Below are 17,624 nucleotides of genomic sequence, written 5' to 3'. Positions count from 1 at the left end.
GGGAGGGGGTGATTGTTGCGGAATTCTGTGGATTTGGGTGGGGTGAGGAATATAAATATTTGTTCCAAGCAGGTCTGTATTTTTTGTTTAAATGGTTGATTATTTTTTTAATTTCATTTTTTTGCTGCACTGAGGATATAGATCATAGACATGATGCGTTTGTTTGATTATACAGATATTGCCAAAACCAACTTCATAAAGTTGATGTGTTAGTGAAAAATAGGCCTTTATACACTGTTCACTTCTTCCTGAACAGTGAAGGCTTGTCTGCTAAGATTGCTGGGGAGCTAGTTAACTTGCATTGTAGACTTGTAGTGTTGAAACTGGACACTGGGAAAGAATTCATCAATTTGAGTAATCCGGAATATTTATGGTGCAATGCTCTTTATGACATGGAACTATCCATGTATCAAAGTTTGATAGTTGGTGAAGTGTAAATCTTCGTTTGGCAGAGGGCTGTTGTAACTAAATTTTATTTTTATTTATTTATTTATTTTGGATGATACGGGTATTCAGTGGAACAAAGGGGGATAAAGGTGGAGATGTAAACGGATCGAATGTGATCAGATATGGATCAAATCGAATTCGGATTTTTGACTGTCCATTTATACATTTGACTTATGTAACTTAGACCTTCCTCCCCTTGGCAGATATGATTCGCTCTTAATCCATGTTTCTCAGTTGTTTTAACCATTTTCCTCATTCTCTAAAACCTATCAAATCTTCAATAATCATTAAGAACGTTATTTATTTATTTATTTTTATTATTATTAATAGAATTTCTTATCGAATTAGATAGAATATTTTGTTATTAAGGAGAGAGAACATTACCTAGTCACATAGCCTCTATGTCAATGCAGGGACCAATGCGTGCGTGCTCCCTCACATCCAACTGTGGGGATGGGATGGTCATTTTACAACCCACGTATGTCTAGGTGCTCAAAGCCTCAACTACATTAGTAATCATCCTCAAAATAAATTTAGAAAAAAGACCACTGCCAGGCTGCGTATCCTAAATTTTATTTGATTATTTTGTAAGAACTTGCTAGTAAATACGTGAAAACTTAAGCCATGTTATGGAGTCACCACAGGGTTTAGACTTTAAGACCCTCCATGACATGCCTCGTGGCCACCTTGTCTGAAGCTGGATTAGTTTCAACATTCACTCAAGTCTCTTTCTGGGAAAATGACTAGAAAGTTAAAACTAATCTCAGATTCTTTTTATCACCAGGAGCTTTCACAGGAACATCTTTCCCATCTTGCCGACACTAGTTTCAACCATATCTTGGAAAGAAAATGACTAAAAGGTCAAACTGATCCTTTCAGATCTTCATCAGACATCCATATATAATCATATTGGCTCTTTTGCTCATATTTTACTGACCAGACATGGAAACAGCTACCCAGTAAAGAACCAATTGAATCAGACTGAAATGACCTGTCTGATATGGATTTCCTGAGACATCCTCCACTGGAATGACATGAATATACACCTCCACTCAACATTAGAAAATAGAACAGGCCAACTTTGTTTTCGCCACAGGAATTAATTAGCTATCCCGTATTTCTCTCCAACCCAACTCCCATGGCTTGAAAGGAATTAAAACTCACCACGTAACAATGGAGGCAGAGATGCCCTAGTTGAAATAATTATAAGTTGTGAGAAGAAGACATGCATGAATACTTGTGAGTTTATCAGTAGATATGGTGTTCTGCTTGTGTGATGCACAGATGCAGTAGTAATGGAGCTGTATCAACCAATTGCTTTTTCATTTTGAAACCCAACTTGAATATCTTGTTCTAAATAGAACAAACATATTTATTTAGATTAGATTAGAAATATTAATGGCATTGAACACAAATCTCATCAAATTTTGATGGATGAGTTGATGATGCTTCATGGTGGAATCATCTTGAACCATGCCAAATCTGCAAAATCAAAATCCTTTTTATGATTTATTGATAAAGCATTGAAAAGACTATACCACTTCTCAGGGAGATCACATGAGCTCAAATGGATCAAAATGAAAAAGTATGATTCCCAGATGAGAATCAAGCCAGGCAATTTGATCTGCAGATGAAAACATAACCCAAATGTATTGTATATTATTTTCTTCTATTTTTCAAGCTCATAATTTCCTTCTAGATAAAATACAATAACAAAAACTTGTGAGAAATATATAAAATCTTGTGTTGTTCTATACAATCGGATAGGAAGCAAACATCTCTATCTCTATATGCGGTTCTACTTTCCATAGGATTATTAATACAAGACAAGAACATCACAAAGGCTCAAATTAAGCCAAGCATGGACCTTGCTGAGGAACTCCGATGATATCAAAATCAATAAAAAGTGTGGCCTGACAATCTTTTCCCAATTTCTTTTTTCTTTTCTTTTTTCCTTTTCCTCCCCCCTTTTATCTCTTGGCACCTCTCAACCCATCTCCAGAAAGCACTATTGCTAGACCTGAGACCCAAATCCAGTTCAAGCCTTGAAGAACCCAAGCAAAAAGATATGTTTGTGTTGGTATGAGATGTACAAGTGTTGATCTCTTCTGCCCATCTCTTTTGGGTTAGGTTTGGTTGGCTTTGGGGCCTTATGCACAACCCAAGCCTCTGGCCTCTGATCCTTTCATGATTCTAAGTCTCTTGCAGGAGCAGATGAACATATTCCATGGAACATCTCCAACCAACATCCAGTCACCATCTTTGTCTTCATAAGTAGGTGCATACTCTGAACCATTGTATCCTTCCCTTTCTGAGTACTCACCTGCAAAATCACAGTCAGATACATCAATACATGATCATTATCCCAACCATCAAGATCAAGTAACAAGATCATATTTGTGGATGATCAACAGATGCGATGGTTGTGATTCTTACCTATCTTAAACTTGAACATGTCCTCTAAGGCCTTGAGGAGCTCTGGGTATCCCTTGTAGAACTTGAGATCAATCTTTCTGAGATAAGGAGCTCCATCCATGCTTACTTTCACATAGATCCCAGCAGCTTCAGCCTCTGTCTTCTTGGGTTGAAAATTGTTCTTCCTGTATGATCGGATTGGTGGCCACCCAACTACTTGTGCCCTGTTCACATCCATTCAAAACCCCATCAGAATTCAAAACCCAAATCTCACACACGCACAAATAAAATCAAAATCAAATCTTTTAAAGTTCAGATCTAGGGTTTTCAGTTTGACTTACTTAGCCGCCGGAGCAGTTCCACAATCACCATCTGTGGCATCAGAAGCACTCTTAGACTCATCCGTTGAGTCATCCAAAGCTCTCTTGTTGCTCTTCACTGCAACAGGAATTGTGGGTTTCTCTTTCACCGAATCACCCGTCCCCGGTAACCCTAATCTCAACTCCGTAGCCTTGAGGTTGAGATCGCTTTCATATGTCACTGTCCGTTCCATTTCTTCTCTTCTTTAAGACCTCGTTGACTTGGCAAATAAACCAGAGTTTCCGATCAAATTCCGGTGATTTGGTCTTCTTCTTCTTCTTGTTTTCTTGTGGGTGAAGGTTGCAAACTTGAGATTAGAGATGAACTGCAAAGTTGCAGAAGTGAAGAAAGATATAAAGAACAAGTGAGGGAGAGAGAGTTTCTAGAGAGAGAAAAACTTGACTTTTCTTTTCCCCAATGGATGAATTTCAGGGGACAGAGACAACTATGTTGTCGGGTCACATGACAGCACCTTCGAGACTATTGTCTCTCTGGTTAGGGGACAAGCCATGGACAAAGCTGAGCCGCCCATAACGAAGATTGATCAGACCGAGGACTCCTTTGATTGGACGGTCTTGATACGATTTTAATGAGGAGCCAAACCAGGAGCGTCGGATCACGAGGGTAAGGAGGTATTAAGTAGGAGACTTCGAGAGCATCCCATGTGAAGGGGCCCACGTTGGGTGTCGTCGATGGGGATGGCATGGGCATATTGAAAAGTAGAATTAAGCGATGATGAGAAGGGGACATGTGGGATGTCATGTGAATGTGAACCATTGAACGTAAAACCGAGTTTTGCCAGGTTTTGGTATCAGATCGGACAATTTGTATCGGTATTGCGATATTAATACAAAACATATCATTGGATCGGACAAAATGTATCAGTATCTGATTTTTCAAAGAAAATCAAAGACAAACCTGTCTAATACGGGTCGATCTATTTCGATCCATATCAATACTTTATTGATTTTCAAAGTAATCAATACTCGATCTAATACCATGCACTAAAATCATGATCATATTAACCGATACGAGTATCTAAATCCTTGATAAAGCTTGTAAGAACTTACCCGGGCAAATGAAAGAAAAGTAGGTCGAAAGTGGCTGACTATCTAAATTTCAAAGGCTTTTGTTTGACCGGAGGGTATGCCAACAGGGGCTGGATTGGGTTTCTAAAACATTAAAGCTAAAAGTTCAAAACCCATTGATAGTAAGGGCTATAAAAAGATGGATGAGAGAGAGAGAGCAATTTATGGTAGTTTGGCCTACAGCCTACATTCATTTGCAAGTGTTTCTCACACTTACCTTTTCACTCTCAATCAAGGATTTATTTATTGGTATTAGTATCGATATTGATATTAGTATAGTTGATTGACACCAATATGATATTGATTATGGATTGACCTATATTGGTTGGATCGATCAATTTTACTTTTGTTTTTCATAAAAATAAGTACTTTATTTTTTTTTACAATTTTATCCTTGTTCCAATATCAATATTTCATCTCGGATCAGTCAAATATCGAGATGGGTCTCAACTGATATTAACAGGATACGATCAATCCATATCAATACCTAAAACTATGCTCTCAATTGCTTCCAAAGTTAAACCATTACAATAAATTTCCACTTTCCTAATGGCTAAATTCTAAGCCTTAATGTTTTTCAATGGTTCAATACAAACCAAGGTAGAAAAGTGGGTCGAGAGCACAATAGATCTCTCACAAAATCTTTAAAGCCAAAGAAAAATATTTTCATTTAAGGCACAAAAAGCAATGGTGTTGCTAGCTTAAGAGTTTTCCAAAAGTTGTGTTCTAATGTCTAGTTTGAAACATATAGGCCTTGCATGATTATATAAATATCAGCCCGAAATAAATATATAGTGTTCCATATTCATTTGTGGTAGGTTGCCTAATATATGTAGAAGGCCAGACATTACCTTCGTAGTGAAAGTTTTATGGAGATTCCAAAGAAACTTGGTATGCCACATTAGAAAGCAACAAAGAAAGTGTTGAGATATCTCTAAAGCACCAATGATCACATGTTGAAATATCAATGTATTGGTGATTTGGAGCTTATTAGATTTTCAAATTCAGACTATGCTGGATGTGGAAATATGAGAAGATTCATTTTAAGGTATATTTTTTTGATTGTTAGAGGAGCAGATCCTGGAAAAGTGTGAAGCTAACAAAGACTACACCCTTTATTGCAGAAGTAGAGGTGGTGGTGTGCTATGAGATAGTTTCTCATGCATTTAGTTACAATACTTTGTCATGGACTTCCAGGTTGTTCCATTTATAGAAGTTGCTACAGATTTTATTTATTGTAAAATAGGATGTCAAGGATTATCGCGTGGAAATAGGATGTTAAGGATTATCGCGTACATGGAATTAAGTCTTCTACATATTAGACCTGTACCAGCATAATTCATGGGTTGAATATTTCATTTTGAATGCTAATGAAAACCTGATATTAAGGTATGGTTTTACATCCACTGTAGCTCAAAACATTTTTTGGCATGTGGCAATGTAGGTCAAGTGGGAAAATATTGGCTAATGTGGCCAACATCGCCACATTAGTAAGTAGTTGTTGCCAATATATACTAGGGTTTAAAGGGGTTGTTTCATCTTGGAGGTTGAATCGCAAAAACTTGTTACTACACCATAAGAGGTGATTACAATCTTAAGGAGAATAACCGGTGACAAACTCAACCCCACCTTGGTATTGATTGTAGTAGATAACGGATAAGTTTATGTATTGGTGGTCGAAGCTCTCATATTTTTTTGTTCTTATTTACTATAAGAACCTTTCAGTCTTGGTTGAATATGAATTTTCTAGCTATATGTGATATGGAAAATGTCTTGAAACTATACTTTTCTGCTACAGATTCTGAAAGATTTCCAACTTTTTCATTAATTGCTTAAACCCTTAGAAGCCACTCAATCAGATGTGTCTGTTAGTATGGCATCGTGTATGTAATAGATATCAATAGAGATAAACAAAGACTTAGGAAGTTAGCACAAAAGTTAATGGTTAAGAGGGCACACATCCACAGAATTTGTCTGTTGAACCTCCTGGATATACATCTTTTTTTTTTTTTTTTTTTTTTTTAACCGACAGGTTATCCAGGCCTCCAGTCTGACTAGTTCTGTAGGTCCATACTGACCCTACAATCGCATAAATCAGGTCATACCGGAGTTAAATGAGAACCATTCAATTTTCACTGAAAGCAGTGAAGAGCACTAAAGACCCCCGTGTGAATCGCCCAAAATGTAGCTAGTGAGAGTCAAACTGGATACACATCTGTTACCGATCGACATTATAAGCTTATCTGAAAACAGAAAGGAAGATAGTGATGTGAATGGGTTGGCCTAATTAAAGCTCTGCACCAACTCAAATGTGTTTGCTACATCTCTATTTTCATCCTCAAGTAGAAGGTGGCCTGAGTAGTATTATTAACTCTGTAGCTGTACATTTAGCTGTGCTTGGTTATGTCGACTGTGACTTGTGTGTAACTTGGATTGAGACACTGAGAAAATGTATAGATGCTACATATCAAATTAAGCATTTTCTTGAGTGAAAAAGTTGCAGAGGCTTATCTTACAATGTGGGTCTGTTTGTAACATCAATTTGAAGGTACCCTTAACCATAAACTTGTTAATCTTGCTTTGTAGGGTAAGTGTTTGTTTTATTTCCTCAATGAAGCATGCTGGAGGCTTAATTGGAGGTGCCTAGGTACCTGACCTCCAGCAAGGGTTAGGCTGGTTTGGTGTCCCAAGCACGCGCACACACACACACACACAAAAAAGCAAATGAGTCCTTCACTTGCCCTCTTCTAAGGCAGTAGTAGAGGACAAATTAGGTAGCCAAGAGACACCTTTCCCATTATTAAATCCGTGGGCATCCTTTTCTCAACACAACTCATCCTGCCTGGACTAGAGACACAATGGTCCACCATTTAACTTGAGCATCATTTTCTCCAGCTTTCATATAGTTTGGACCACATAGTGATGAGTTTTAAGTGTCTGAGTAGAGGAACCCTCTTTTCTAAAGTGGAAGACACTCTTCTCTGGTTTTTTTTGGCTTTGACAGAGGAGGGTGACTTCCAGTTTGGAAGAACTTAATTGTACCAAGTGAAGTTGCCTGCGTTTGAGAATTGGTGTACATTGACAATTTATCCAGTAAGTTTATTGTTAGTATCTGCAGTGTTTGGTAGGAAAGGAGACAACCCGTATGTGACCTTAATGTCTTGGCATGGATGCCTTTAATTAGAGTCCATTCATAACAACTCACAGTTATAATTGAGAAATATAATTGTGAAGAACACCATACACTCATATCATGGCCATTGGTCACCCTTAATCACCTGTTATCTTTTTTGGGTTTTGGCTCTAGCCCAAACATTAAATTGTAAGATTGACTAAATAAGAAGAGAGAGAGGGATAGGCATGCCGCCTGCGGATGGGGCATAGAATGGGGCACATCACACATAAGGGATAGGGCCAGGGGTTAAAAAACAAAAACCGGTGATTGGATCTTTCTCTGTCGATTTTGAATCCAAATTTGATTGGAATTGCTCCTAGGAACATTAGAATCGGCCGATTCCCAATCTAGCTCTTCAATTCTTGAAACCTTAACTAAGGTGGCTATTTCAAAACAGACAAAAAGAGAGACAATGCCCGTTAGCATGTGACACACAGGCAACATGCTTAATCTTTTCTCATGAAAAATGAAAAGACTGAATGAGAAAATGGTATAGGAAAGTACACCAATGAGATGTAATAAATTAATATTGTACATTAAAGTGTCATAAGGTCATTTCACATAAGGAGAGAGATAGATATAAAGATGCTATTGTACCTTGGCCCGACAGCTCATAAAACCTTTTTCCTAATAAGAAACACATAAAAACCCTCTCTCTCTCTCTGAGTGCTACTTGACAGGGTTATAGAGTATGGATAACTTATCTGATCCTAAGTCCTAGCCTTTGCTTGGTTTTCGCTTCTTGTTTGTTTGGGCCCAAATGGATCTGAGTTGAACCAGGCCCAATTAGTAACTCTCTCTCTCTCAAACCACACGCACACGCACACGCACACGCACACGCACACGCACACGCGTATAGGGATAATTAAAGCCATAAAGGTATCAGGGTAGCAACCTATCGCTGTACACGTGTGGTGTCTTGTATGGACAAAGTGTTTGATGAGGTGAATGACGTAGGACTGGGCCCTGGATTGTGGGGCCTAATCCACACGAGGGATTGGCTGCCTCGTCCTTTTTATGAACTGGGGAAGGGATATGTCCATGTCTGATGTCCCCATCCTCCATGTTGCTCCGTTGTCAGCTTTTAAAAGAGAATGATTTTAACCCAACTCCCCATGCTCCTTGTTGGCCAAGCCAGTTATTTGTCACATCCATCCATCCATGCATAGATGTACCACAATCATGTCTATCATCCATTCTTCTTCTTCATCATCATCAATAATAATGGATGATTGACATTTGCTTGAATGCGTATAAGCATTTGAATACCTTCTAAGATATTGATTAGAGTTTTATACAAGTATCAAAAATATCAAAATTAGGATTAAATCAATCTTAATCGAAAAAAATGATTTGAATCAGATCAAATCGACTTTATTTGGTTAGTTTTGGACTAGAATACTATGATCTCAAATCGATCTGAATTGCATTGGAAACCAAAAGAACTTACACTAAAGTAGAATCGATTCAAAACTTGCATCAAAACTGAAATCAAGCCGATGTACCCTAATATGAAACTCATTAAAAATCATTCTTTTTTTCATAATTTTATATAAATATGTATGTTAAATCAAAATCTAACCACGATGAAACTGAAACCAAAAAATTAACAAACCGAAATGAGCTGAGCTTTCATTATTGGTTTGGTTTTGAATTCATCATTCTCACACTAGAAATGGCTCAACTCAAATCAAAACCGAACCAAACCACCAATTGACAGTACTAATAATGAGTGCCAACAAGTGATTAATTAATCATATATTATTCTATAACATGGGAATACTATTGGAAATTTGGACTGATTAAGTTAACATTAGGTTCATTAAATAGTTCATTAGTCATAATTGTGATTAATTAAAGACGACAACGGCGATTATCAGAAGCGACAGTGCAACAAATTACAGAATCCTCTCTTTGCAGCCAAATGAACCAGTAACTGTGAACCTACATGCTCATGAGATCTTTTTCTGTTATACAATCACATAATCTCCTTTCTTAATCACATGTTTAACCATAAGAAGATATTGTCTCTTTTCATTAAACAATGAAATTAAATTCTTTATTTATAAACTCAAACTGGCCAATCCTTTAGACTTTAGATCAAAGTTTGATAATTTTTTAAAGTTTTCCAAGGAACACTATCCGATACTGTTGCGTAAGCCTAGATTCATGAGAATGTAGAGCTAGGGCATGGATGATTTTTTATAGTCTGGTTCCACTTTCCTATGTATCTGAGCATATGGGTGTCTAAACCTAAACTAAACCGATAAAATTGATCAGACTAAATTGGTAATAGCTCAGATAAAACCGAACCAAAGCTTTATTGGGTCGATTTCAATTTGGAGTATTGTAACCCCAAAATCTAACCAACTGGACCAAAAATCGATTGAATTTGAAACCAAATCGAACCGAGTCAAAACTCAGACCAAAACCGAAACCCAACCTGTAAGAAAATGAAAAAAAAAAAAAAATTTGCGTAGTTTGTATGAAACGTCAAATCCACATCGGACAAAAATCGAAACTAACTTGATTACAAACCGAAATCAAGCCGCAATGAAACCAAAATTTTTTATTAATTCAATTTTGATTTCACCATTCCCACACCGAAACCGATTCAACACCTGAAATCAGGCCAAACAAACCCATTCGCACGACTCACACCCCTAGCGTAAATGCAATGTTATCAGGGTGTTTTTTTTCCAACATATTCTATCATTAATTGTGGTTTGACCCATCTAAATAAACAAAATTTAGACTCCAAATTCAACCTTTTTCAAATCCCCCTCTTGCACTTACTAAATTAAGAAACAATGTGAAAGGAAACCGCGTAGATGAGAAAGAAAAAGAATTAAAAGAAGTGGTAGAGGTTGGCTTAAATGTTTCTATTTTAAGTATTAATGTATTAAACATGAGAGTGGGAGTTTGTCTATACATTAGCCAACATCTCGAATATTGTTGTTGTGGTTTAGAACAGAAGATTCTCTACCATTGGATCCATAGCTACTAACCTTAGTTAATCGTAATAAAGCCCTGGCCCCATTAATTACTGCACCATGCCTCTTAATTTCCTTTCAATAAGGTGTGGAAGTCCCCTCACCCACGGCATTGCTCAATTTGATCTGAATTATTTTTTTCTAAAGCAGTTTTCCTTCCATGGTCAAAGTAGAATCCTTTGACGGATTCGGTTGGCGTGCAATGGGTATCAAAGAATATTACAATGTTATTATCAACTTCGAAATACAAGGGGCAGAACATTTTTATCCATTGATTAGTGTACTTTTTCTTCACCCATGGTATAAGAAAACTTTCTTCATTTCTTTATACATGTTATGTTACAATTATCTTATTGAGGTAGCCTTATGTAGATGGTGCATTTTTTTTAACCACACGAAGCCATCTTCTTGTCAAGAAACAATCATTGGAGGGTAACTCTCTCCTCAAATCAAGTAAGGGTTAAGTTTCAAATATTATTTCCCCATGTTAAAAGATCAGCCTTGATATTTCATGGTCAAATTGAAGTTGCTCCAACTTACGAAAGTTTAATTTTCGATCAATGTGTTAAAAAAAAAAAAAATGTGGACAATGGGTGTCAGACTCTGACAAATACAAATTTAAATACTATTAAATAATGAAGAAGAGTATCATTTACTGGTTTAAGTAGAAATACAAAAATGTTGACAAAAGTCCTTCAAATTGTGTAGAGTTAAATTGTATTGGTACACTCTTCTTAAGGTATTTGAACATCCCATATTTATACTCAATCGGGTTGACCATACGTCCTTACCTCCAACATGAAATGACTCCCCGACCACTTAAGGTGTACTTCCAATAAGTGACTAGTGTGCGGAACCCTCTCTTGAAAGTTTTATATCTTCACATAGGAAAGTTTGATGATTAAAAACTATAGAGACAAGTTGTCGATGTGCACCATTGATCAATGTGGTCAAAAGTGATATAAACACGTAAATGACATAATTACTCCCTTATAGTTCAAAGTGTCTGAAATATCTTCAACCACTCAAGAAGAGCTGTGCTCCACCAACCATAAAACTTTTACTCAAAATTTGTTATATGGATAAATGATTATTTACAAACACGTAAGCAAAAGTTGAACCAAATAGAGATGCTACATGAGATAATATTTCATATTTGGATTGTGAAGGAAGCACTATGAAGGAAACCTTTGTGCCAATAAGTTTTACTATTTTGAATATGGACTTTTGGAGATTAAACTTCCTCGAGTTTAGGTGTATTAGTGCACATCGCATGGATGTTTGAATTCGAATAGAACTGATCAGTAAGGGGATTTATAAGGGAGCGAACAACTATTTCCAGTAAGGGGGTTTATATTTTTGGAGATTAGTGTTTCTCTATGTAATGTGCAAGATGTTATATATAAGAGGTTATCTCATGAGGAGGTGAGAAAGGTTAGGGTTTTGTAATTTTTTCATCGAAATAGTAAAAACTTTGTTTATTACTTAGCCGTGGACCTAGTCCATCTTAATTGAACCACGTAAATCTGTATATTATGTGTGTATGTGATTATCTTTAATTCTTCTTTTGTAAATCATTGTTCCACTGCGTTGTTAATTCTCAACAGGGAGGATCCGACCTCTCTCTCTCTCTCTCTCTCTCTCTCCCTCTCTCTATGCTGAATAGACATGCAATGTACTAAAAATTAGGTATCGAGGTGCCCAAGAGGTAACTAGTTAGTACAAGTAATAACCATTGATTATCTAGGATTGGAATCCTCGCCAACGACTCTCCCTCCAACAATTCTCCAACCTCTCATATGCATACATGAGACTACATGCCGAGCACATGGGGCTACTTGCCCCTAGGTGTTAGGTGACGTGCATGTGAGAGATTGGAGGAAAAGTATTGGTCTCCAATACTGATCTGGATCAGTCAGTTTTGCCCTTACTTTTCATTATTATTTTTTTTTTTTTTGATTTTATTCTTAAACCGATACCAATACCTATACCTGATCCAAGATGATCAGTCAGGTATAAATATCGATACCTCAATCCCTGCAATGTAAACCAACAAAAATAATGTCTGCAATAGTCATCTTGATCCTCTAGATTTTCCAATTTATGATAATAATTTAATGAAATGAAAGTATATATAGAACTGCCTCTCACTCTTTGTTCATTTAGAATCGTGCTAGATATGCTGCTACTTGCTAGTCACTCTTTATCTGCCATTACTTTGTGCAACACTACTGGATGGTGCGCATGTGTGTCCTCTATGATCTTTTAGTAATGGAAGTCTTCTTTTTATGATAATGGAACCTTCTTTATGGTTGTTTGACAGGGAAAAAAAGAAGCATAATGGCATACATGTCTTGGCATTATAGACTAAATATTAAACATAACATATATACAAAAATGAGGGAATTACATATCTTGGTTATATAGTTCTAGCCCAAGTTTTCTTTTGAAGACATATATTAGTTGGGATGCGATTGAGAAACTTCGGTCTCCTTTTAACTAAGGTTTAGTGTTTTTAATTTATTTTTCACTGATGACAATGTTGAATTACATTTTTTTTTTTTTTTGACGTTTAGACGATTTCTTGTATTCATTCATTCTTTCGTAATAATATATTTCTTGCTAATCTTAAGCAAAAAAATTGTTACAGGCCGGTTTAGTCTATTAAGCTAGGCACTTGTAATTGCTAAAGTAGGCAAACACAATTTGTTTTTCAGACACCTCTGATTTATGGTAAATTTTTCCCTATCACCATTAGACGACGAGCTCACGAACCATAAGGGTAGGGTAAACTACCAACCTAGAAAAAAAATCTAGTAGATACATCCTTGCACATTGTTAGTCTGGTCAACTTATTCTCCTTAAGGTGATCATCACATTAGCTTTGCTCCTATTTAACCATTATATATTTACAATGTTGACTAAGAAGGCCATATGATCAATTTACATCTCAAGTATATTATCCACCATGCATGAGATTTTTCCTTATTTTTTAGCACTCAATTTTTTCGTAATATTTCCAGTTTTTTCTAACCATTTTTTTCAGATTAGTCTATAAAGATTTTTTTCCCGGGTAAACAAGTGGTCTATAATTTTATTCATCCACCAAGGAATTGCATTATCTTAAACTACGTTTGGTATGCATTCTAGGCAAATAATGCATTTCTAAAAATCATACCAAACACAACCTTAATTTTTCATCATGATTGTAAACATCTGAATCCATAATTATTTAATGTATATTTGTCATCTCATCAATGCAACCTTAACATTTTGTGGGTCTTGGGCATCCCACTAGGCGAACATCTCAACTCTAATGTGGCTAAAGAAAGAGTTGAGGCTACATTTGAAAGCATTTGAAATCCTATAGTAAAATTTTTATAATTAAGACTACGTTTAGTATAATTTTTTAGAATATAACATCAATCTAAAATACATGTCAAACACAACATTAGTCTACTTTGGAATGAAATGTTCCAAGGGAAGGATAAAAATCATGTTCTCTTTATTGAGAAAATCAGTGCAGCTACAAGTGGGTAGAAGAGTCTTTCCTGCACATGTTAAATAACAAATTCCCACTATGTAGAATTTGGGAAAATTGAGGCCAAAGCACTTATTGCTATGCTCTGTAAGATGGAGACAACATGGCCATGATAACCCTAAAATTAAGTTAGATGGCATCCATTTCGTCGGTAGGGACCATATGTGGATGACTATAAAGGCTTACTCTAAACCTTAAATTCAGTCTTGGGTCTCTCCTTTTTTTTCCTTCAAGGGTCCATGATTGAAAGGGTGACAAATGGAAGGGAAGGAAAATTGAATTAAAATTAAAATAATTTTTTGTAATTATTATTTAATGTTATTGGGTAATTAATTTCAAATAATTCAAATCTAACTAGTAAATTTTATTTCATTTTTTAATTTGAAAAGTAAAATATGGCAAGAGTTTTAAGTAAGTTATACGATTATGGTTACGACAATATTTTTGTCTTTTTTAAAATCAATTTCACTTTATTTTATTTTATTTGTAAAAAAAAAAAAAAAAAAAAATCGATTAAATGCTTAGCCAAGATTTTCCTATTTTAGAGACTTTTATATTGGGGTAATTTTTGTACTTTTAGGGGAATTAGAATTTCTTTATATTGTAATGAGTCTTAACGTTATCGTAAAGAGATAGGTGTGAGGTTTTGTAAGTTATATTCATTAGAATGGTGGAAGCTCTGATTTATCACTCAACTATTGAGGTAGTCCATCTCAATTAAATCGCGTAAAATCTTGTGTTCTATATGTGATTTGAAGTGGACCCTTTCCATTTGAAGTGTTAAATACCTAAAATAGCTGAATATTGAATTTTTAATAAAAGAAAATCCTAAAAATATAAATTAGTTGGGCCCGCAATGTTGGGAAGCCCAATCTTGTTATTTGGATTTGGTAAAGCTTTAGCCAAACCGGATGTGGCAGCATAAAGTAGCCTTCCATTTGTCGGCCAATCACTAGAAAAGTAGGAATTAATTTCTTGTATGGTTATAGCCTTTCAATCTCCCCTCCCAGTTAAATTTAAAATCTGCAACTTTTTATAGATTTTCTTACTCAAAACCAAAATTGCATAAATCCACATGAGATGTTCAATGATTCTCAGTGAATGGGAGGATATAAGTTAAAGGTGATGAGATATCCAACCATCATTTACCAAACAAACCAATCAGGTAGTGTAGGGCCCATTGCCTCCTTAAACTGTCTTAATACTCAAAAGTATTGACCCGGTTGGTCTGCCCAATTAGCAAAAATGAACCAGACAAGGAAACTATTTCCACAGATTAATACTAAACCTGGCCAAACAATTTATTATCAAATACAAAACTTCCCACTCTGCCAAAATGCCAACCTAGGTAGATCTTGATGATTGGATTAGCTTTTTGGCCTCATTGGTCTGACCTTTGAACCGTACCCACTTCCGCTGTGGGTCAACCTCAGGACCACATTGGAAGAAACCTTCATGAATGCAAAAGATGCCCAATATCAACTTAAAAGCTAGACCCACTTCCAAGGTTTGAGCATGTCTGTCAAGTAATGGAAAATAAATGTGGCTTAGTTAATCACAAGCATCTATAGGACTTGGAGGATCTTTTATATCCATCAAAATAAGGATCACTTTCATGAGAACTGCTTGGTTGTTAGTGGTTAATTGGGCTGATGAAGAACCTTTTAATGCATTAAAGTGTGGTAGGCTCCTTTAGCTTTCCACAGATTAATGCTCCTTTAGGTTTGTTAGACCCTATTCTAAAGATATGATCTCTAAGATGTCTAAGCTTTTCTTGCTCTATACTATAACCCCATCTCTCATAAACAATGTCCTCAGATTAGTGGTGGAAATTGGAAATCTTGGATGGATTGGAGTTGGTAATTAGCATGTTTAGCTGGGAATGAGCATTTAAGAGCTTGAAGGATTCATATTAGGAGTGTTGAAACTAAAACCTATATATTCTCCATTCAGAAAATACAATTAATGGAAAGAAGAAACAATCATGCAGAATTGCAATACAATGATTAACATGGTTCGGTCAGGTGCCTACGTACATGGAAGAAACGAGCAGTTTTCACTAACAATGGAGAAAAGATTACACGCTCTCTTTTTTACGCCTCTTTTTTGTTTACAAAGAATTCTCAGTAGCCCTAATAACCCCCATTACAATAATTTATAAGAAAAAAGAAAAGATACTGCTTTTCCGAATTACCCCCATGTAAACCCTAAAAAATTTCCTCAGCATAGACCCCCTCCCCCTCCCCCTCCCCATGTCCCAGGAAACAAAAATAAATACCAAGGTGGGCTGATTCCTCCAGGCTTCAAGCCCTATGTCCTTTTAACAGCCCTTCATAGGCAGCCCTCAAACCCAATCTACAAATACAAAGACATCAACCCGTAACAAGAAGGTAATTAATGATAATTTGTACATCTAAGCTAGTCAATGAGGAAGTATTTGGACTATGGATGATCTTATTGACCATCTTTTTTCTAAGTTTGAATCATTTCAGGTTGCCAAGGATTAAAGTATCGGTATCGGTCACTGTATCGGTCGGTCAAAATTAAGATATGTATCGGACAGTATCGTATCGTATCGGAGATACACTAAAGATACACACATAAATGGATAGGAAACATTTTTTTAAACACTTTTGCATAAAGAAATTATTAAAAAAATCTATTGATAAAATGTATTATGCATAAACACTAAATTGAGGGTATCGTACTAAGAATTCAAGGTTTATAGTTGTCCCATAAATGTAAAATCGATTTCCACTTTAGTTAGAGAGAAATATGGCTGACAGCAACTTTGGAACAAAAACCCTTCAAAAAATCTTGTTTTTCTGAAAAATTACCTATCTTGGCCATTATATGACCATAGCGCACTGTATCGGTACATACCGATACTCACGATACGTATCGATACTCACCGATACGTACCGATATATATCGATACTCACCGATACGTGCCAATATATACCGATACGTACCGATCAATATGTACTGATCGATACGTACCGATACCGATACACCAATACCGATACATACCAATACATACCGAAATGTACATTTTACCTCAATTTTATAATTTTCATAGTCGTATCGAGACATATCGTATCGTATCGATGTGTATTGGTGGTATATTGATGCATATCGGTATGTATTGTAGGATATATATCGATACGAAAGGATTTTAAAAATTTCATGTATCGTATCGATGTGTATCGTATCGGTTGGCTAAATTTAAGATACGTATCGGAGGGTATCGTATCGGTATCAGAGATACTTAAAACCATGCAGGTTGCAAACAAAAACTAAATTTGTTTCTCTTAAGGGTAGCAATGAATCCTGTTGGGTTGGGTTGGTTTGGTTTGGTTTGATGCTGCACATGAACCCAAACCAGCAAAGCTACCAACTCAAACTGGACAGGACATAAGCATCCGGTCCAACTAGGAGCAATCATGGTTTATGGTTTCCACGTTTAAGCATTTAATTAATTAATTTTTAGTTTATTTAAGACAGTTAGTTTAAGCTGTCACAACCTAGTAAATTTTTACTAGGGATGCATGAGAGAAAAGCTGAAGAAGAAGACCCTTTAATACTTTTCATGCAAAAACAAAGGA

General features: G+C 36.0%; 1 protein-coding gene and 1 long non-coding RNA gene across 2 annotated transcripts; one reads left to right on the top strand and one right to left on the bottom strand.

Annotated features, from left to right (window-relative positions):
• On the top strand, positions 1–379 carry LOC122088228. The gene is made up of 2 exons (XR_006143018.1): positions 1–72; positions 176–379. It is a non-coding gene; the product is annotated as an uncharacterized LOC122088228 (long non-coding RNA).
• A 1,693-nt stretch (positions 380–2,072) lies between these two features.
• On the bottom strand, positions 2,073–3,612 carry LOC122088227 (auxin-induced protein 22D). The gene is made up of 3 exons (XM_042657417.1): positions 3,204–3,612; positions 2,884–3,086; positions 2,073–2,770 (listed from the first exon to the last, which is right to left on the bottom strand). Exons 1-3 carry the CDS (start codon positions 3,413–3,415, stop codon positions 2,598–2,600), a joined length of 588 nt encoding a protein of 195 aa, XP_042513351.1. The 5' UTR covers positions 3,416–3,612; the 3' UTR covers positions 2,073–2,597.
• Between the last annotated feature and the right edge of the window lie 14,012 nt (positions 3,613–17,624).

This window comes from Macadamia integrifolia, chromosome 9 (genome assembly GCF_013358625.1).
Source record: "Macadamia integrifolia cultivar HAES 741 chromosome 9, SCU_Mint_v3, whole genome shotgun sequence".
NCBI lineage: Eukaryota > Viridiplantae > Streptophyta > Magnoliopsida > Proteales > Proteaceae > Macadamia > Macadamia integrifolia.
The sequence above is the reverse complement of the archived record's forward strand: the minus strand, read 5'-3'. Positions and strand labels throughout refer to the sequence as shown.